Raw genomic sequence first — 21,761 nt, 5'->3', positions numbered from 1 at the left:
GAATCTTGAACCACACGAGCCAAGTTTCTGGTGATTCCGAATTGCTCTTAGAATTGAAGAAGCTTCTCGGATGAGAGGTGAAATGTCTTCAAGGAAACTTAAAGAAGTCCAGGTGCTTTTCTTTTCAAGCTCCTTAGACTTCGATGACCTGGATGACTGAGACCCTTCACTTAAACAGTTGTAAAAATCTGTGTCCAGAAACAGGAATGAATAGATAAAGTAGATAGAGTTTGTGTCTATTGGGGAAGACAAAGAAGATGCTAGGGTGGACAGTTGTTGTTGTTTAATTCCAAAGTAAATATTACTGTATGTATTGCTCTGCGCCCATATTATACGTATAGCATTTTACATTTAATAATTCACCTAAAGTCTATTAAAAAACCAATGCCAACACTGATTATTTTGGACATTTATATCTTTTCTCTTTTATTAAGACAAGAACTCTTCATTGTTTTGTAAAAATGTCTATTTATGAACCAATACAAAATGTGTATGGGAATGTGGAACTCCTCTTCTCCATTAATACACATTAACATTTCCCAAGTACAGCAGAGAGACAAAAATAATCAATTTGAAAAGAATGACTGGTGAAAGAAAACTTTTTGGGAATCAAAAGGTGGTGGTGCGTTGAAATTGACAGAAGTACAGCCACAACAAGTTTCTGATCCTGCTTCATTCCAATAAACATTGTACTCTTTAGTACCTATGTTAACACAAAGCAATACTTAACACATCTTTTACAGTGCACCAAATATTAAGAAAAATACATAAAACATGTACAACATAGAAGCAAAATATCTCACCCTTTTTGCTTTGGGACCTAAACTTCTGTTTTGTACTTAATTGTATTTAATGATGTATTGTACTTGCTTTTATGTCATTGATAGGTGGGGCCTAAATTTTGCATTCTACCTGAGATGCAGTCACATCAGTCAGCAAGGCATGAACCTGAGACAGGACACTAGCAAAAGAATTTAATGGGAAGAAAACGACCTCAGTTGCACTGTAAGATAAGACCATAGTCAACGTTTTTTAAAACTTCACTGGGAATAATGGAAAATAAAATGATATGTACAATAACCTTATCGTTCTGTTATGCACCTAAGATTCGGAATAATTAAGCGTACTTAAATATATTTTTTTCACTTTCTTATGTTGGAAATTTGGGAGTACAAAAAAAATATCTTTATAACGTAAAACACTCATGGCATTCCAATCTGCAAAAAGTTTAATATTCACAAATAAAATATTAACGTATCAGCCTTAGGGAGAAGACAATATTCAGTTCTATTCCTTTATTGGCAAGTACATATTTTGAAGTCTGATTTAAATCAAAGCTGCCACATGTCACTGAAGCGAAATAGTGCTCACTGGAAAATACAAATCACACAATATCAGTCTTACAGATGAAAGTGACATCTGCTCTGTGATTCATAAAGCAACAATAACAAGTCAATTAATAGTTTAATCAGACACCAGACCGTGAAACATTTACCTAATCAGCTCCCCACCCCACCCCCACCCGTCCATTTAACAAACACAAAACAGTGTCGTCAGCATACAGTGTTAACTTTGTGATCAAATTACTTTGTGAGTCCAGGACTAATGAAAATGAACTCAAGTTTTAACAAGAAACAGATGGAGAGAGTTGGACACAACACCTTTGATTTTTGTCCGTATCGTCTCTCCTGCAAATCCTATCTACAACTACCACATCCAAAACTAAAAATAACGTATCCACAGCTCCCCCCGTTCCACTTGCTGTGCTCTAAAATCACCCCTCCCCCCAAAACTTAAACGTTTTTAAATGCACAGATGGTCAAGAAAGTGTAATTTGCGCTGTGGATTTCACAAGAGCTATGTCTAAAAGCCACCCCAAATCTCAACATGGAAAGGCTGAATGTTGTCTTCATGCATGACCATGAAATATTAAAGCTATCACATTGGTAATGTGTCGCAATATGAGCTGCGCATTAACAAAATCCAATCAAATGCTTTAACATAGCAACACAGTGTTAAATCATAGTGAGTGTACACATGACAAGCAACACCATTAAGTGCCAAAGAATCCATAAATGCTCCAAACAGTGATGAACTGGAAAAGTGGTTTTCAGTGTCTTGATTTATTTATTCCAACATCTTATTGATTTCTCTCAAAGAATGCATTTTATGAAGCTTAAAAAACATTTTTTTCCCTATTAAAATTAGAAAGTAATTTTAACAGTTAGCAACTTGCAAAGGGGGGCAAAGTCTGACCAAAGTGTTTCAAAGTCATTTTGAAACACATTTCCATCTCCTTACAAAACAAGGGAAAGGTAAAGCAGGTTTAAGATTTTTAAACAGATTGCATTAATTTTATTTAGATGCGTAATTCAGAAATCAAGCATCATCTTACGCTTACGATGCACTGCCATTATTTTTCAAATTTCTTGAAAATGGATTCAATGCAAAGCTTAGCTGTTCCAATTCCACAGGTGTCCCATTTAATAAACAACGACAACAAATAATGTATATGAATAAACAAGCAAACATTAGTAATTCAGATTTTGAGCTGAAATTAACAGTATGTGGATGGTAGATAAACACTAGAAATCAAACTGCCACCTTTTCCTTGACTAATATGATTTAGTTTGTCCTCTTGACTCTAGTTTTTCAACATTAGACCACCTTCACTTTAAAAAAAATAACTGCTACTGCTGATGTTGGGCACATGCTAACTTTGACAAATCTTCGAAGTGTGATGTAATATCACAACAGAAAAAAAGCCACAAAATAAATATGCTTTCAGTGTTTCAAACTCTTGAAATTGCACACGGCATCTGAAACCTCCAGCTTTATCCACCCACAGCTGTCACATGGAGAAAGGATTCATTAAGCGTGTTGCTTGCTGTGCGAACACATAATAATGAGAAACAATGTCACTGGTAAACCCACATTGCCATGTTGAAAAGCCAGAGCAATAATGCAAACCATGGATTAACACCAAGGACCACAACGTGTGTAATATGTCATCTTATGAACAATTAATTACTTTTGGTGTCCTCAGTGCTCCCAAACTGACATGGCGAAACAGATTCTCATTGGCTTTTGGCAGGTTGTACATAAACCATGATAGAGAAGCAAAAACAACGGGTTCTAGCATGAGCATACATGCAAAATTAATATTTTGGTGTTCAAAAATGAATGAATTTGAGCAAAATTACGTACATTACATGGACAAAAGTACTTGGTCACCTACTCTAAAGGAGCTTCTTAGTGCCATGAAGCTCCTGGCACACAGATTTGTGCCGATATTAATTCCAGAGGAGGGCTGGAGCTCTATAACTGTGTGGCTAAGGTCCTGTGGTTTCACTTAGAATAGATGTGGAATACCTAGAAGGGAAGAAATTTCACAAACTGACTTGTTGCACTGGTGGCACATTGTTACAGTACCATGTTAGAATTCAGTGAGCTCCTTAGAAGAACCCATCCCGTCACAAATGTTCGTAAAAGTAGACCGCACGGCTCGGTGCTTGATTTTCTACAGGTGTGGCGACCCAAAACACCTGCACTCAAAGATACTTTTGTCCATATAGTGTATGGTGGTGAATGGTGGTGAATGGCTGCGAATGGTTTGTCTCTCAGAACACTCTACTTCGAAGACATGTACTTTCCATAACACTTCCATATTTTACAGTTTGACAAAACTGACAATGAACGTGATACAGTAAAATCCACAAAGGTACTCCATTGTAATTCTAGTAAGTTGTAAAAAATATTTCTTAGTAAGGATTAGTGTACAATACAGTTGTGATTCCATTGGCTTGATTTACATTGGACTGTGTGTCAATGAGATAACGTGAACCGGCTAATGGGAGGACCTTGACTGCTATGTATCGTGTAGCTATGTACCGATTAAATGTAACTTAACTTTGAATGGGCTTCAGTTTAGAGTTATATTAAGGCTGGTTCTCTACTTGGAAAACTTGTTGTATGGCGTACACTACACCAGCAATGTCAGCTGCTGATTGGCAAATATTAACACCAAATATTTTTTTCCAACAGTCTTTTATTACAGAGGCATCTTGACTGAGGATGTGTCAAAACAATTTTAGGACAATTTACATTTTCTTATTTTCTCATTTATAATAAAAAATATTCTAGGGTGAGAGGAGATGGAAATCAATTGAAAACCAACATTACAACTCAATACAAGCCGGTGGGAAGACAGGCCTTCCATTCAGCAAATAGAAGAAAAATAACACAGAGCAGAGGAAGAATCAAAAATAATGAAATGGCAGTGCAGCAAGGACAAAATAATGCACTGCTTCTTTTCACTAAGGAATGTAATGCCTCAAAAGACAGTAATACAGAAGTATATCTGCTCTGCAAAAAGAAAACCGAGGTTTTTAAATATGAATTTTCAAACTGAACCGGCCTGTTGAAATGGGAACATCCTTTTACATTAGCCTCTGTGCCTCTGTTTTAGTCGAGTTTCTTTCTGTGGTGTCGCGTGTGTGGTCCAGTACTACAAACCTGTTTCTCTTTTATGTCCTTTGTACAATGATATGTAAAGCGTTCCATGCATTTTTAGAGCTGTCAAAACTTCAGGGAGAAAGAGAAGAAAGTAATGGCTTGAGACAAATCACAGTATACTGGAAAGAGTTTTTGTTATGCAGGAGAGGATCCGTTTGTGCAGACACATTAAGAGACATTAATAAAGTGGCTGTGTAATTTTACCCTCATACAAAAGCCAACAGCACACTGATAATTACGAGGTGGGAAGATGAAACGGGAAAAGGGGAGCAACGGGGTTATGCAAACGATGATCAACACAAATGCAAAATATGGGTAGAACCAAAAGATTTCGAACAAGGCACAGAATTTTCTGCAAATGGTTGAACTAAATAAAATTTGTACCAGCAGTTAGGGAGGTGTTGAATGGTGAAGCTCTCTACAGTGATTTCTGGCACACCCTCCCACCCTCTACCCATCCCTGTATACTGAAAACCCCAGACCCTAACATTTTTTATCCTTTTTTGATTTTTTCTTTTTTTAAACACACACAACATTCCATCTACATCTGCAGACTAGACTAGACAACGGCTTAAAACCAGGCCTTTCTTTAAAATCCCGTGTCTCTTCTACCCCTCCACCGAACCGATTCCAACCCCTCTGTCAACCCCCACCTTTTCCCCCTCTCGCCGTCCCAAAAAACCCTTCAGTGTCCCAAGCAGGACATTGGAGGTGAGGGGTCCTGTTCTGATTAGATGTAGTACTCCTTCTTTTCATCAGAATTGGTGTGGCCACCCTCGGCATTGATGATGGCTGTATCTGCATCCGCTGCGTCGTCTGCTCCTTTGGCTTCGTGTGTGAAGTAGGTACCTGAGGAGGACAGGATGGAGGACAGTGTCACGAACTGGATAATAGCCTGCTGCTCAGATGATACAAAAGATTAAAATGTGGCTCTCCATCTCACAGCACCCAATTATGCAAATCCTTCACTGTGTGGCCATTTACATATACCGAACACCAGCAAGCGGCGATATTCAGATTACACAGCGTCTCCCCTCACTTTCCTTTATGATTGGCACATGAAAATCAGGGTTTCAAAATGATCTTGAGTGTCAGGAAGAGTGTTGCTCACACCTTCAAATTAACCTTGTCAAGTTCACACAAAAAGGGACTAGCCAGCCACTTCAAACCTAATTTACAAGAGTTATTCACAGCCTATCAAAGTAGAGGTGATGATGACAATATTTTAGGAAGAATGAGGGACAGTAGTGCCACATTAAAATCAAAAATGCTGTCTGAAAAGAGAGAAACAAGGTGCTGGAGGTGCTGCGAAAAAGGCTGGCTGGCAAATTATGCAGACCTGAAAAAGAACGTTTACCCTGTCTGTTCTAAGGTTTTACGTATCAGAACACAGTAAACAAAATATCATCTAGTCCTTAGCATGTATTAAATTAATTCAAATATAACCTTGACCTCAGATGAACAACATTGTCATTTATTTAACAAAGATTGAGGCAAAATCCAGAAGTAGTGTGTGAAAAACTAAGTATACCTCATGATTCAGTAGTTTCAAAAACAACCTGTTAGCAACAATACCGTGACGTAACTGATTTCTGTATGACTTTGTCACCTCTCACATTGCCAGGAAGGAATTTTGGATCCACTCTTCTTTACGTTGCTTTAGACCAGGGGTCAGCAACCCTGGGCACGCGTGCCAGGGGTTAACTGATGGCACAACTGTAGCTGGACTGGCCATCGAGCATACCGGCCGATGTTGATTTTTCATTTTTATGGGCCGATGTTTTGTTTTGTTTTTTTGTAAACAATGAAAGGTGGTGGATTGGCCAGATGCTGGCCGGTGTGTAAAAATAACTTAGTTGTTTGGTGGTGGCTGTGGCGGAGCTTCCACAGAGGCCAGCAGGTGGATGAGGGAAAGGGGAGGCAGGAGGAGGAGAGACCCGAGGTGGCCGCTGGTCCGAGTGTCCGAGAAGTTATGACCTGCAGTCTATCTGGGTCAGATATAAGCCAAGTTTAGGTGGAGTTTATTTTCGTTGTGCTGACTTTTTACAGTTCTTTTTACATTCTGTCTTTATGCTGCAGCTGCCTCTTCTTCTCTCATTCTCTCCCCCTCCCTCTCCTGTTGCTACTTCAATCGTGAAACTGATCAATGATCAGCTGATCGGCTTTTCAATCAATCAATCAATTAATCTTTATTTATAAAGCACTTTTCATACAAAAAAAAATGTAGCACAAAGTGCTTTACATGGTTAAAAGCAGCCCCCCCTCCCCCCCACCCCACACACACACACACACACGCGCACACTTAAAAAGTAAAATTGGACTGGGTACGCATGAGCCAAGTGAGGAAACACTATCATGGGGAGCCGTCTGCACCGGAAGCCGGTCACAGACCGCAGCCTCCAGGCTGGGCACACAGCAGGAGGGAGGCAAAGAAGCCCCCCAGCCAGGCTGAGAGGACCCCCAGAGCCCCAGCGGCCACGGTCGATCACAGCCCCGGTGCAGAGAGCGCCCTCTGAGGAAACACTGGAGATATGACCTAATAAGAGTATATACTGGGTAAAAAGATAAAATAAATAAGAACGGGATACAATATAAATATAAATATAAATAGAGTAAGAAGATTAAAAAATGAATAAGAATAAAATCAATAAATATTAGGTAAAACCTAAATTAACAATAGAATAACAGGATAGAATAAATAAGTGTAAAATAAATAAACGTTAAGTAAAAGCCAAGTTAAAAAGGTGGGTCTTGAGCCTGTTCTTAAAAACATGTACGTTCTCTGCGGCCCTGAGCTCCTCCGGCAGGCTGTTCCACAGACGAGGACCATACCACTGAAAAGCTGCCTCTCCGTGAGTATGTGTCCTGACTTTAGGGACAATCAAAAGGCCAGTACCAGAGGACCTCAAGGTCCGCGAGGGTTCATATGGTAAAAGCAGATCTGAGAGATAAGAAGGCCCAAGACCATTAAGACATTTAAAAACCAATAAAAGAACTTTAAAATCGGCTTTTGTCTCTTGTTTGTTTATAGCCCACTTTGCGCCAGGAAGAGGAAACCAGCGGATGTCGTGCTAAACAACAGCAGCACGTTTAAGCTTGATCAGCTGTTGTTAGAATTGATGTAATATTAATTTCTAGTATCAGCTGATGTTTGCTGGAGCCACAGCTGCAAAAGCTGCTGATCATGATATCGGTTTGGTTATCTGGTGAGAGGGAAACATGAAGATGAAACGAGGTGATGGAGAAACAGGTTTACCTTTTAGGTGACATGAATGAGTTGAAGGGAAGTTATGAACTGTTTCTGAGAGACAAATAACACCAGGATCCTTTTCTAAGTAGCTGATAGCTGGTAACTGTGCAGGGGCAGGTCTAGCAAAGTTTTGCTAGGGGGGCAGGTAGGGCATTAACAGGGAGAGGGGGGCACAAATACTTTTCTTTCTTATTCTCATTAAAATGTCTAGCTTTTATTAAATAATTATCTGAATCTTACAACCAAAGTTTTTATTTGATGTAAAATGTATAGAAATCATCTGACCATCTGCTTTATGATCTGTCCGCTCAGCGCAGCATCAGCAACGCGGAAATACACGGATACATCCGTGGACTCGAGACAGAATTCACAATGTGTTTTTGGGACTTTCAGGTGTTTGGACCAATGTTTTCTTTTCTGATCAAACCAGAAAGCTTTAATGAGCAGCTGGATTTGCCTTGCATTAACTGGCTGGACACAGAGGACATCGAAATGTAGCTGATTTGACTCTGTGGAGGTCAAAGTTTGCAGAACTACAAACACAGCTGGGTTTGTTGCTGGATTTGGCTCTACATATCTGAGTGTCCTCAGGTAGCCGTCTGAATGCTGGACACTCGGAGACCTGTATCTCTGAGTGGGAGACCAGAGATAACATTAACATGTGTATCTCTGTAGTAACAAACATGCCACATTGGCCCAGTTTATTTTTCTTATCATTGGTGTGAGGAGACCATAAGTAGCATTTGCATTTTCTGTTGTACAGTTCATTTGCTGTTATGGATAAAAAGTGTCGTTTTTTGTTTCAAAATAGATGATAACTATTCGCTGATAGCTGCCAACATCTGCAAACAAATTTAATTTTATAAAGTTGTTATATATGGTGTGTATCTGTTAATATAGAGCGTTATTAAAATTATTGCTAATGCAATCATATGGCACATTGACTTCTGAGGAAACTTTAGATGGCACTCATCATGCTTTAGACCATTGAGGTTTGCATACATTCCTTCATGCACAGCTCTCTTAAGGTCTCTTTGCAACACTCTGACTCGTGTCTTTTTCAAACATGTTGTTGTAGATTTTCTGACTGTCCTGCTGCATGACCCAATTTTGGCCAAGCTTCAGTTGTCAAACAGATGGTCTCACATTTGACTCTAGACTACTTTGGTCTACAGAGGAGTTCATGGTCGACTCAATGCAATATGGTCAAACATCTCCACTCTCATCTGCCCAAAGGAGATTGTTACAGAAGTGTTTTTCAGAAGCAACTTTTCAAATCTAAGCTGTGCTGCCAAACAAACTGTACTTGTTCAGTCTTTTTCTAATTGTATTGTCATGATCTTTGACATTTAACATGATAACTGAGGTCTGTAGAGTCTGAGATGTAGCTCTTGGGGTGTTTTTCAGTTTCTTTGAGCATTGCACAGTCTGACCTTGAAGTGAATTTCAGACGTCCACTGCTGGCAGACTGGCAGCTGTCTTGGATGTTTTTTTGTGAATAATCTTTCTAGCTGTAGAATGCCAGACTCTATATTATTCGGAAATGGACTTATTACCTTTCCCAGACTGATACAAAGCAAAAATTGCTTTTCTAAGATCATTCCTCGGAATTTACACCTTTATATTTCCAGACCAGAAAACCGCCAAAAACGTCTGCTTTTATAGAGGTGCCTCCACTTGCTGATGATCAATTAATCAAGTGCATTTGATTAGCAGCAGCTGGCTGCTACTTACCCTCTTCATTTCTATGGAAGCAGTAAAGATATACTGTAGAGGTATGTAAGGACAACACGAGAGATCCCAATATTTTACTCCAACTTTAATCTGGGCTTCAATCACACAACTGAACACTCAAAGCGCCAAAGGCTAACCCTCTCACTTCCCCTCACACTGGGTGTGAGTGGAGCAACCTAATGTTTTTTACACTGCACCCATGTGAAAACTTTTTCTTTTATGCTGTATATACTATAAAGCATGTATGTGTACATGTACACCTGTTCATATGTGTATATATTAGGGCTGCCACAATTAGTCAACTAGTCATGATTATGTCGACTATTAAAATCGTCGACGACTAATTTAATAGTCGACGCGTCGTTTGAAGCTTTGTAAGATCCCAAAAAACGCAGGAATAAGTAGTAGGATTTAAGAGTGTAATAACGGACTGAAACAGAAGATGGCAGCACTGCACGTACAAGGATGCCAGCTGCCGTTAAACCCCGAAGAAGAAGAAGAAGCAGTGTCCGGTATTGTAGCTGTGTCCGAATTCAGGAACCGCATCCTCCTGTGCCCGCATTTGTAGGCCGATTACGTTACAGCGACACGACGAAGACTGTCCAAATTTGAAGACTCCGACAAGTGCGCCCTTCATTTCCCCAGATTTGAAGGATGGGTCGGGTGTATGCTTTGTGGCCCAACCTATCCCAGAATTCATAGCGCGGCCCCGCTCAGTTTCCAACAATGGTGGCAGCTAGTTTTAATATTACTCTTATTATTCTTTCTGGGTCACAAAATAAACGTTTAACATATTTTCAGGTGAGAATGCAGCTGTGTAAACCTCAAATATCTGCTCAGTTTATCAAGACACCACATATTTTTCAAAAGCGCTCCGACGTTTTCGGAGACGTCTGTTACCCACCAGCTCGATAGCTAGCCGGGGTTCAAGGCTCACTAGAGCCCGTGAGAACACCGGACTCCCGGCACATCATTTTCAAACCCACCGCCGTCTTTCGCTATCAGGTTAAACATATATAAGATAAGTTAAAAATGTTATTGTTTGGCTTTTTTTAGTATTTTATTTGTTCCTGAGTAAATCAGTTTGGCTGAGATTAAAGTTATAGTTTTCACACAGCTGAATAAACGTCAAGCAGACAAACTGATTATCAGAAGTGTGAGATGCTCGAGAATATACTCCGGTGTCCTGTTATATTTTAGATAGCAAGGAGCAGACGGCTGAGTTTATTAAACTTCACCAAAACAATCTGCAAATTTCATTAAAATGTAATAAACTATCATCTTGCCTTTATTTTTCATTAGCACATACTAACTAAAACAGCATATACTGGCTGTAGCTCTGGCAGCCACTAACCAGAAGGTTGGTGGTTCGATCCCAGGCTGCTCCAGTCTGCATGCCAAATATCCTTGGGCAAGATACTAACCCCATGTTGCTCTCCGATGCATCCATCGGACTGTGAATGTGTATGAATGTTAGATACTTAGCACTTAAGAGCTTAGAAGTGCTTGTGTGACTGGGTGAATGAATTATTTGAATAAAGCGCCTTGAGTGCTCAGACAGAGTAGAAAAGTGCTATATAAGAACCAGTCCATTTACCATTTACCTTAAAGCTGTAAGCTAATGATAGTTATATAAGAGCAGATGCATGCTGGTGCAATAAGCTGTACGTTTTACGTCCAGTGGATGCATGATCTGATTAGTCGACTAATCGCAAAAATAATCGGTGACTAGTCGACTATCAAAACAATTGTTTGTGGCAGCCCTAGTATATATATGGTTATGAAGTTATGATGTGGAATATATATATTTATATTCCACATCATAACTTCATAAAATTCTTAATGTGTCTCAATTTTGAAGAAGTTTGAACAGTAATATGAGACTTTTGTGGTCCTCCAACCTTATCTTCAGTTAATACAAATCTGCTGCTTCACTTACTCTCAGGGCTGTGGGTCCCTTGAGGTAAGTATGATGTTGAGTAATTATTGGAAAGTTTTTAAAGAGGTAGTTAAAAGTTGCCTGAGACAATATTTCTGTTCTAATCCAAACGTTTTCTGAGTGGCTGCTGCAGCCTCGCATCTCAGATTTACTCGGCATAGGTGTAGCCACCAAATGACACCAACCCCCCCCAAAAACAACAAACAAAAACCTGCCTCCTCGTGACTATTATTATTGTTCCGTCATGAATATTTATACTTGGCCTCCAGGCACTCTACCTTGTAAACAGTTTACCTCTCATAATATACACAATTAGTCAAAGTGGCCTGAATTTTATTTGTACTTGCATCTTATTGCTGTTTTATATTGAAAACATGTTGTGAGTCGCCTAAGAGGAAAGCAGCATTGTGACAATAATTCCAAAGTGAACACTAAAGGATACGTCCAGTTTATTACAGCTTATATTTCATAGTTTTGCCAGTCAGTTTCAATATCTCTGCATGAGCCAAAGTAACTGCTGAGATCTGGAACCAGCAGAGACAGATGTGTCAGGACTCATGAACAGCTGGATGATTTGGCAGGGTGTAAAATGCCAAAAGTTTAGCAAGACTGTCCAAATCATTTTATGAGAAGTGGGCACAAAACAGGCCCGAAGTGAACCAGTTTTCCCCTATTTTTCCTTACAAAGGTCCCAATTCCACAGTGGGTCAAAGTTGAGGAAGTCGGTCTGTGGGGTGTAATGGATGTTTGGACAGTAATTTCAAAGTTGCTTTCTCCTCTAAATAAGTTTGACCAACCTGGGGGGGTTGTTTGTGACTTCTCTGATTGTCTGACTGCACCTGTTTCTTTCTCCCTCTAACACTTTTTTCTTCTTTTTTTTAAAGCAATGTTTCTGCACCTCCAGATCTCAGTATTGGATTATGGATTTCAATTATTTTATTACTGACGAAAGTGGCTGAAAACATTATATACAGAATAATAACCAAGTTGTAATAAACTAGAGTTATCCTTTAAAATCTGCACTGCTGCACTCGGTAACACAACAGTGGGACTGCTTCACATGGCTGTGTGCCTGGTCGTCGGTGTCAATAAGTCACGTCAGTCGGAGTCAGCTGTGTCGATCTGGGAAACAGTCGTACGAATCACTGGAGCTACTGCAAACCTCACTGCCTCAAAGGTTCACTGCACCGCTAAGATCTACCAGCAAACAGCTTGCATGTTGCTTCTAGACACAAATGTGAGGAGTTCAGCACCACTGAAATAAGAGCACATTTCCTCTATACTTTTAATTTGCCTCATTTACTGTACTTCCTCTCTAAAGTGGTTAATGTACCCAATTCATTTCCCCCCGCATAAGAAACATCAAAGTGTGAAATGTGTTATAGATTCTAATTATTTCTCTGTTGTGAGGACGGCATACAAGATTTGTTATACTATGCGGCAGGACTGCATGAAAAATGTAATTTTACTCATCATCAGTAACCCATAGCCTTAATAGCTGTCTTTCCATCATTTTGATAGCAACCATCCATTGATGTAATAAGTCGTTTTTGCAGAAACAAAGTAAAGAGGCTACACTTGACAAACTGCCTGCTGGGACAGATAATGCTTAAAAGGAAAGCTGCTGTGAAATAACAGGTACTTCTTAAAAATTATACACAAAATTTAAATGTATCATATGGAGCTTTTGGGTATGCCTTGCTAATAGTGGATTAGACCCACCCCCCCTTTTGCCGTCAGAACTGCCTTCTTCGTGGCATTGATTCAACAAGGTGCCGGAAACATTCCTCAGAGATTTTGCTCCATGTTGACATGATAGCATCATACAGCTGCTTCAGATTTGACAGCTGAGCATCTATTATGTGACTCTCCTGTTCCACCATATCCCAAAGGTAAATGGTAAATAGTAAAAAGACTTGTTCGTACACAGCAGCTTGTGTTTTATACAATTCTTATTCACCAATTGATACGCGTTCAAACAAGCACTGGTTTCTATCTGACATTCACACAAATTTACACCCAGATAAACGCATCGGGAGCAACTCAGGGTTGCCCAAGGGCACTTTGGCCCTTGGGTCATTAGATGACCCACTCTACCTCCAGAGGCACAACCAGCCTTCAAATGTGCTCTATTAAACTAAGGCCGTTTGAGTACAGGGAATGCATTGTCACGTTCAAAAAAAGCAGTTTGAGATGATTTGATTTGTGGCATGGCCGGAAGTAGCCATCAGAACATGGGCACACCATAGTCATAAAGGGATGGCGAGTCACGCTGGTAGTGTGTGTCAAGCCTGAACTGTTGATACAAGGCAGGATAGATCCATAAGTTCATGTCATTTACTGCATATGTTATCTCTTATCCAAATGTTGCAACAGACCATATAGCATTTTTCGAATCTTCAATTGTCCATTTTTTTGAGCCCATGTTAACTGTAGCTTCAGTTTGCTGTTCTTAGCTGACAGAAGTTGTGCCCGGTGTGGTCTTCTGCAACTTTAGCCCATCTGCATTCAGAAATGCTCTTCTGCATTAGTTTACTGACTGTTGCCTTCGCATCAACATGAGATTTCCCCCCAGAGCACTGATGCTCACTGGTTCTTTTCTCACCTTTGGACCATTCTCTGTAAACCCTAGATATGGTTGTGTGGCATCTCAATAAAGACGTTTCTAAAATACTAGAAGACCAGACCAGTCTGTTTGGCACATTGCTCTGTTGTCCAGTTTGTGCTTCAACAGGTCATCTTGACCATGCCTAAATGCATAAATGTATTGAACCATTTGATTGGTTGATTTGATATTTGTGCTAATGAGCAGTTGACACAACTGTATCAACATTCAAACATTTAGCAAATAATTCAACTTTGTTTTTAGACATTTCCTATATCTACTACCTTTGTGTCTTGCAAAGTAGCGTCCCAAGACAATGAGTAGACAGAGCATAGCGAACACGACCACAGCCACCACTCCTCCGATAACTGCATGGTCCACTGTTCTGGGTGCTCCTTCTCCGGCTCGTGAATCTGAATGGGAAGAAAAAACAAAATCAGTAACAGTGCTACTAAAACTTCTCTTGACATTGAGAGAATAGCGATCAGCCACCAAATCCCTACCACACAGTCTGAGAGTTAAAGTGATAGAAATGAAGATTATATTTAATACAAGGCATTTAGATAGAGGAACTTTGGAGCAGCAATGCCTAAGATGCACTGCTTTAACAAAACCGAAGATTTGGACTCATACACTCCAGTAAATCCAGAGCTGCCTGGTTGACTGCCATGACTGTCGCTCTTGTGTTTCAAAAGAAATGAATTTAATACTGCGTTACTCTTCCTGAACGAGCTCAGTGGAAGAAATAAACACATGCAGACACAGATGTCAGCAGTCTTCTGCAGAAATTTAACGTATGTGTTTTTTGGTGGAAAAACATGTTGACACAGGTCCTTTCATAATCATATGGAGGTCCAGAGGGTGTACTAAGAAGCAAGTTTGACATAGCAAGTGTTTCTTTGTGTTAGCTCAGTCAGACATAATGGGTATCACAAGGGTGGTTATCAACTTCCTTTGTTAAAGCAGGCTTTCTGCTTCAGGCTCTGCACGCGCTCACATAAAAGGGGGGCGTTTGACGCGTTCGACATTTCTTCTAAATGGACCGATCAAGACCGACCAGCTTCAGTAAGAAGGAACAGTACAGACAGAGTTATGAAGAATATTAAAAAGTTATTACTTCGAAAGCAACAATGGTGCTGCAAATAAGGAGAGATTGTTCATTTTGTAAAATCACAGGTTAACATATATATTTTAATACTTAGTGTACACTTACTGACATTTATTCAACTGTACAACTGTACTCAAGAAGGGTGTGATCCCATTAATGCAGGCGGAATCAAGGAAGCCAATTCAGTTTTTGACCGAATCAACTTACTACACTGATTCGTTCAGCGATCACACACACATATGGCTCAGTAAGCTACATGTTTAGATATTGACAGGATAAGAAATGGTAAAATATGATTCTTACAGGTGAGCTGTTCAGGGCCAGGATGCATGTTTAGCTTGTGACACATACAACATACCACGCTTCGATCTTATGTTAACAACATCAAAGTCACAATTATACCACAATTTTCCACATGGTACTCAAACTATGTGTCCAAACCTCATCAGCAGTTTCATTTTTTAACTAGTGATCTTAATGCCTCTTTTATGTCGTTTGTTTTTCATTAGCATGCTGAGCTCTTTATCTTAAGTAGAATTTCGCTGCATGTATAGTAAGACCTCTGAAGTCATGGTCACGATAGGTGATAACCCGAACCACACCCTATATTTTCAATAACAAATAGCTAAAAATGAGTTAATAAATAGTTTTTAGAACTTTTTTGTTCTAATTACCGAAACTTGCAAGAACAATTGATTGCCTAGGGTTGGACTTGGTTATAACCAAAGGGTTAATATAGTGACACCCATCACGCGTTACACTGTGCAATTTGTGTTGTTTTGATTGCTCCATAGTTGCACTCCCACAAGACAAAGCAAGACTTTTTTCTTTTCCTGAGTTCAGTCTGGCTCCTTTGTCTCTTGCTGACATTTTAATAACCACTGTACGAAATTGCCACAACAATAACTGTTTGGATTGCAATCAAGAATTGATTAAGAATAACCATAGTCATACCAAACGAGAAATTATTCAGTATTGTACCTTTCATTAAGAATCTACTCGCCACGGCTTGTGTATCGTTGTGAGGTTTCATGATTAGAAAAATAAGTCTTTAAAATGTTTTTTTGTATGCAACCGTGCCTAAACAAAACAAACTTTCACAAATTATTAACACAGTGGGGATAGTTAATCAAGTTTCAGAGCAGGAGTTGGGTTAAAAAAACAACACAAAAAACATCTGTGACTGGACAACAGTCCCCTAAAGCCCTTGGTTGCGATGCTGTGTGAAAGCTATTGATCATGTGTAGGGATCCATGACAACCCCAAGTTAATATCCATTTGCTGACGTGATTGGTCCTTCATGGGACAAAGCATGAGGACATTTCTTTCCCCACATTATGCCCCAGGAAGGTGAACGGCTGCTGGAGAGAAGATTCACATGGCTGAACGCTGCACTGAGATGTGACCTGGGCTTCATTGTGTATTCATGAAGCACATTTGTATTCAACATAATATACACGTTACAGGTACATTTACGTGCTTTTAGCTTATTTTGACCAACCTTCATTTCCACACTAATGCTTTCTTTTCTTTCTTTCTTTCTTTTTTTTACTGAAAATATTTACAGAAGCCTGGAAACTGAACAACGTCCAGTTCTTAGCATTCAGTTCACACATGGAGCAGACCTTCAGCCCCACCATCCATTAGCTGAAGTAACTCACTAAAAACCCCTCCACACGCTTCTCCAGCCTAGTTCTACACGGGGGATTTGCTGAGTGAGCTCCAGAAAACAGAAAGAGCCAGGCTGCAATTGATTAACGAATAATAGAAACAGAGAGAGAAACATCATGGATACCATCCCTGCACACCTGCATTACCCAACCTGAAGGAATGGAGTCGGGAGTGGGGAGGGCAGCGCAGTGCTACCTGTCAAACTCAACAAAACATTACCTGATAGATCTAATAGGTTATTTTGACTTCAGATTTTCTTTTTTAGTGCTGGGCAGATTCAATTAAACTGAGCAGGAATCCTTCTGACATCCAATTCGCTCTTGTCAGGCTGCAAGAGCTTTGCTTTAACACACTTTCCTATTACGATGTTAATGTGGACTTTGGCTTTCGGGGAGGGGAGATTACGTGTGTGCGGCGTGGTCAGGGTGGTGGAGGTGGATCGGACGGTTGCAGAGGATCAGTCTTGATTGTCTATATCAAACTTTCCTCCTTTAAATTAATTTAAGATGAAAGGAAGGCAGAGAACATCAAAGTCTCCACAAGTCTTTGCATAATATTATGTTGCTATTTAGAATAATAAGCCCTGCCTTATGGATTTACATGCATAAGATGAAGTCTTTTTCCTTGTAGGAGGGTATATGTGTAAACTGTGCACTAGAAGGAAGATTTGGGCTTATAAAACAACACTGCCTTTAATTTATTAGAGCGGGCATTCTGTTAATATGTGTGTCTTGCAGTATCTCATTTAAACCCAGGCCGTACCTAATAAATCAGTCCGTGCCGACAAGAGCAACTTGTCTGCGATTTCTTTACAGCAGGAGACTTTACTAAACTAGTTGCCAAACAGTTGTATTCTGCTAGTATTGCTATATCACAGCAAGGCATCTATGCCATTTTGCAGTTAAGTTTCAACCCTGCAGTAATTGTGCCACTTTGTTGAGAAATTTATGTTAATGTAACTTTTAATTCTGTGTCATTTGAATGACTGTCTTTCACTAGCCTGGCCCACGTCCTGATTTTATGTTTGACAGTGTTTTAGTAGGTAAAGGTGAATGGCTTGGACATGAATTGAGCTGCAGTTTGGGGAAGGCCTCGAAGGGGATTGGCGGCGGCTACCGGGCCGCGAAGAAGATAATTGAAGAAGATAAAGAATTGAAAAGGCAAGGGAGGGTTGGGCACGTAAACGGGAATGACCACTTGTAGGACTGAGGGAACCTATATAGATGAGAACCCAAGGGAGCGTGTTTGGAGGCGTGGTCCTGCTCCTGAAATTCTGATACTTAATCTCCAAATAGAAGTTAATCACGGTATCATCACAAAGAGATTGTGTGCCATCTTTATCCCATTCAGCTGCAAACTGATAGCAGACAAACTCCACCCAATTGCTGTTTTATCATCATCTTGATACATTAAAGTTGCCAAAAAGGCAAAAAAAACTGTGAGTTCTCAAAGATCTGGTGTCTGTCTTTAAAGCAACCATATCAAGAGCAATGACAGTGCAAGCTTATTGCACACATCTGCAGTAATTTTGGCTGTGCTATGACACAGCACAATGGGTTTTGGTTCGTTTTACTTACTAGTTTTTCCCTATTTGGCTATCTTCAGCCTGTCCTCATTATTTTCTTTTCTGTTTAACTGCTTCCCCAACCCCAATTACCCCATGTTTTGTCACGTGGATTGGACTTCTGGATTTATACCTTTCCTTTTACTCAACCCTGAGGAATGTTTTCATCAGCTATCAAACTTGCTTTTTGTTGAATTATTCAGTCTCCAGTGTCCTGCATTTGAGTCCACTCATCCGTGAATCATAACAGTCGCAGCAGCATTAAGTTCTTGGTAGAATGACAAAGCCAACAATTTCTGTCTTAATCAAACCAAAAAAGCAGAAAAATGTTCTGCTTTTAATGAGGCCTGTTTGCAAGCCAAAACTGTGTTAAAGTGCTGTCAATTTCTGCAAGCACTCAGTCCCAGTCATACCATACAAAGCAATTTGCATGTCATACCAGTGAGTATCACTTATGAGCAATTACTGTCACCCAGTAAAATACAGTACATTTGCGTTATTATCTCACATTGGAAGTCAAACTTTAAATTGCACGGATCATTGTTTTAGCAATCAAAGGAGTGCAAATTCAAAACAATTTCAAGTTTTGCCTTTCCATAAAAGTCACTTCTGTCATGAATAAATAACATCTGAGAGCCACATCAAAATGGGAATTGTGACAGTCTATTCCCTGTAGCTGCAGCACTTTGTATTAATTACAAAACAAGAGAGAAACAAAAGCATAGTTACAGTAAGCACTTCCACAAACAATAATATCCCAAAGCAACCCCAGACATTTATAAAATCATATTAAAGAGCCAGCTCTCAAGTCAACCAAAGTTCATCAAAAATCCAGTCATAGTAATGCCTCGAGGGCCAGTGCTCAAGATAAGGTTTAAATCCTGTATTTCCCTGCAACTTATACTTCTACTACATATGTGCCGCTTAAACAATGCTACAGCTTCAGCAGCATCCATCCATCCATCCATCCATCCATCCATCCATCCATCCATCAACCCATCCATCATCTTCTGCTTATCCAGTTCAGTGTCTCTTTCTGCGTTAACCTTGTAACGAACTGGCCGCTTGTCAGTAAAGAAATATGTAGAACAAAGAAATATAAAGTACACCTACTCATATCTTAACAAACAGCCATAAAACAGAGACATATGGCTGTCACCAACACAGCTGGTTCTTTGTTTGTGCAGATGAAACAATTGCAGTCTTTGCCTTTATAAAATTCTTGTTTACTTATCGATTAAACACTCTTTGAGTGTCATGTCTCTCTCTTCTAATGCCTCTGATCCATTAGATATATATTGCTGGGGTTACAACCGAAAACAGTGTTCAAATTTCCCACAAAATAGCCGTTAACACAGAGATGGTTGTTCCTTTCTATGGTTTGGATACCAGGAAAAAAGCTGTTATTAGATGATTCTACAATAAAAATACATTGAGAGAAAAGGTTAGGGAGTCAGAAGCGAACTCAGCTGCTGTCCTTCAGTTTAGCTCCTATACTGCAGCAGCACCACTAATAAAACCTGCAGAATCTTTTAAATCACTGGTGAAGCTGTTTAGTGTGTTGATGAGGCCAAATGGGTTATTAAAGGGTTTAATGTAGCTTTACTTGGTTGCTGCAGCACATTCTGAAAAAGAAACATTCATCTCAGAACGGAAGAGCCAGCAGAGCCACCAAACATCATGGGGAAAAAGCTGGAGTACTACTTTATGTTTAGAGGTTATGAACCATGTACTGTGCTTCAGAATATAATTATGAACGGTTCATCGAGGATGGTTTATCCAACAAGGTGTCCGAAGGGCTAAACCGAGAATGCAACTGTCAATCAAGCGTGGTCATTTTAGAAACATCCACCTTATTTGGGGATGAGAACTATCTCATTTCATAGGGCGTGTTGACAGAGGCTTGATTTGAGACAGAGGAGATCTCCTAATTGGATCTTCTAATCTGCTAATTAAGCATTAGTGATTTCACTGGTGTGCCCATACTGCTTGTAGATAGAGGGGCAATCAGAATAACAGCAGTGCTATGTGGGTGGGGTGTCATAAGAGCACATTGGCTTGTCAAGATCCACTTCCATTGCCAACAACACTCTCGGTTAAAGAGTGAATGTAATTAAAGTCCCAATGAACCCATTCATTGAACCTATTTAAAAATGTCAGTTAAATCCTTTGCCTCTCGGGTAGCGAACCACACTGCTTACATACAGAGTGACTTGGCCTAAGATTTATTGAGTCTTTTTCGAAATGTCAAAAAAAGGGGTGTCATTTTAAAAAGACAGCAGCACCATTAGAAATACAGAGTAGAAAAAGAAAGTAGCTACAGGGTCGTGTAAAGTTGAAACTGAAATGATTATTAACACTGTCATAAAGTTTTTCTGACGTTTGATTTTAGCAACGATTCGGAGACTTCTTTGGCTTTAATGACCTCGGCTGACTCTGCAGCATGTTTGTGATTCAAAAGTCCTCATTACTTTTGATGTATGCTATAGCAAATGAAAAGAAAACCTAAAAAACTGCTGGAGGAGCTAAACCGCATATATTGTGATGTTCAAAGAGTACTTCAACAAAGTTGGAAGGCTTGTCGGCAAGTTCGAAAGACACAGAAATAAAAATACAATGGTCAAAATCGACACAGCAGAGCCTGAGATATCCTGACTTTTATTCCTTTGTATGGGCAGGAATCCAAAAATAATGGATCGAACACACCTACAATATAACCTTTATATTTTCATTTATTCCACTACCAACTGAAAAGCCTGATGGCACTCCCAAGGACATTACCTATTCCACACCGACATAATGGACAGAAGAAATGTTCTGATGCCTACTGGTGTAGGCAGCACATTTCAGACAAAGATCTTTTCTGCTATTCAAATTTCTTGAATAGCACCATCACTCTCACTATTTTACTGGCAAAGGGATCTGAGGGAACACTGTAGTGATGAACACTTGAGAATAGAAGCAAAGTCTATAAAAGTTGGGCCAGTACAACAAAAAAGATAACTCCACCATGGTGAAGACATCTCGAGGGCATTGCACACTGGCTGGGTATAACCTCATTCAAAAGAAAAGTGCCTATTTCTTTCTAGTAGCCCTTTTCTAGCCCAAATAGAACTGTTTTCCTTATTTCTACCAAAATAAAAGACAGGTGCCAAAAAGATGGCACACGGAGTTCTGGCTGACTGGAGATGGCTCAGACCTGGCTCATCGAAGAAAAAGAAGCAGCTACAGCTGTTCAAAATCCAATAAGGCTGGCCGCCATGATAGGGCAGGGCTGCGAGTACTCAGACTGTGTTTTGAATGCAATATGGATAACATCTTGGAGAAGAAGAACGGGAATTGAGAGAATTGGTGACCAGTGATGGACATTAGACC

The 21,761-nt window shown here is 39.8% G+C and overlaps 1 protein-coding gene across 8 annotated transcripts in view; it reads right to left on the bottom strand.

The window, feature by feature from the left end:
- Positions 1–397: 397 nt before the first annotated feature.
- cadm1a (cell adhesion molecule 1a) overlaps positions 398–21,761 on the bottom strand; it is a 467,431-nt gene continuing 446,067 nt past the window's right edge. For all 8 annotated transcript variants that reach the window (XM_085173685.1, XM_085173687.1, XM_085173689.1 and 5 more), the window contains 2 exons: positions 14,328–14,456; positions 398–5,364 (listed from right to left, as the gene is read on the bottom strand). In XM_085173685.1, the coding sequence (XP_085029811.1) occupies positions 5,246–5,364; positions 14,328–14,456 (248 nt within the window). In that variant the 3' untranslated portion in view covers positions 398–5,245. The remainder of the gene's footprint in view (positions 5,365–14,327; positions 14,457–21,761) is intronic.

The sequence above is a fragment of the Neolamprologus multifasciatus genome, chromosome 10 (genome assembly GCF_963576455.1).
Source record: "Neolamprologus multifasciatus chromosome 10, fNeoMul1.2, whole genome shotgun sequence".
In the NCBI taxonomy this organism is placed as follows: Eukaryota; Metazoa; Chordata; class Actinopteri; order Cichliformes; family Cichlidae; genus Neolamprologus; species Neolamprologus multifasciatus.
Note: the sequence above shows the minus strand (reverse complement) of the source record. Positions and strands in the feature narration are given on the sequence as shown.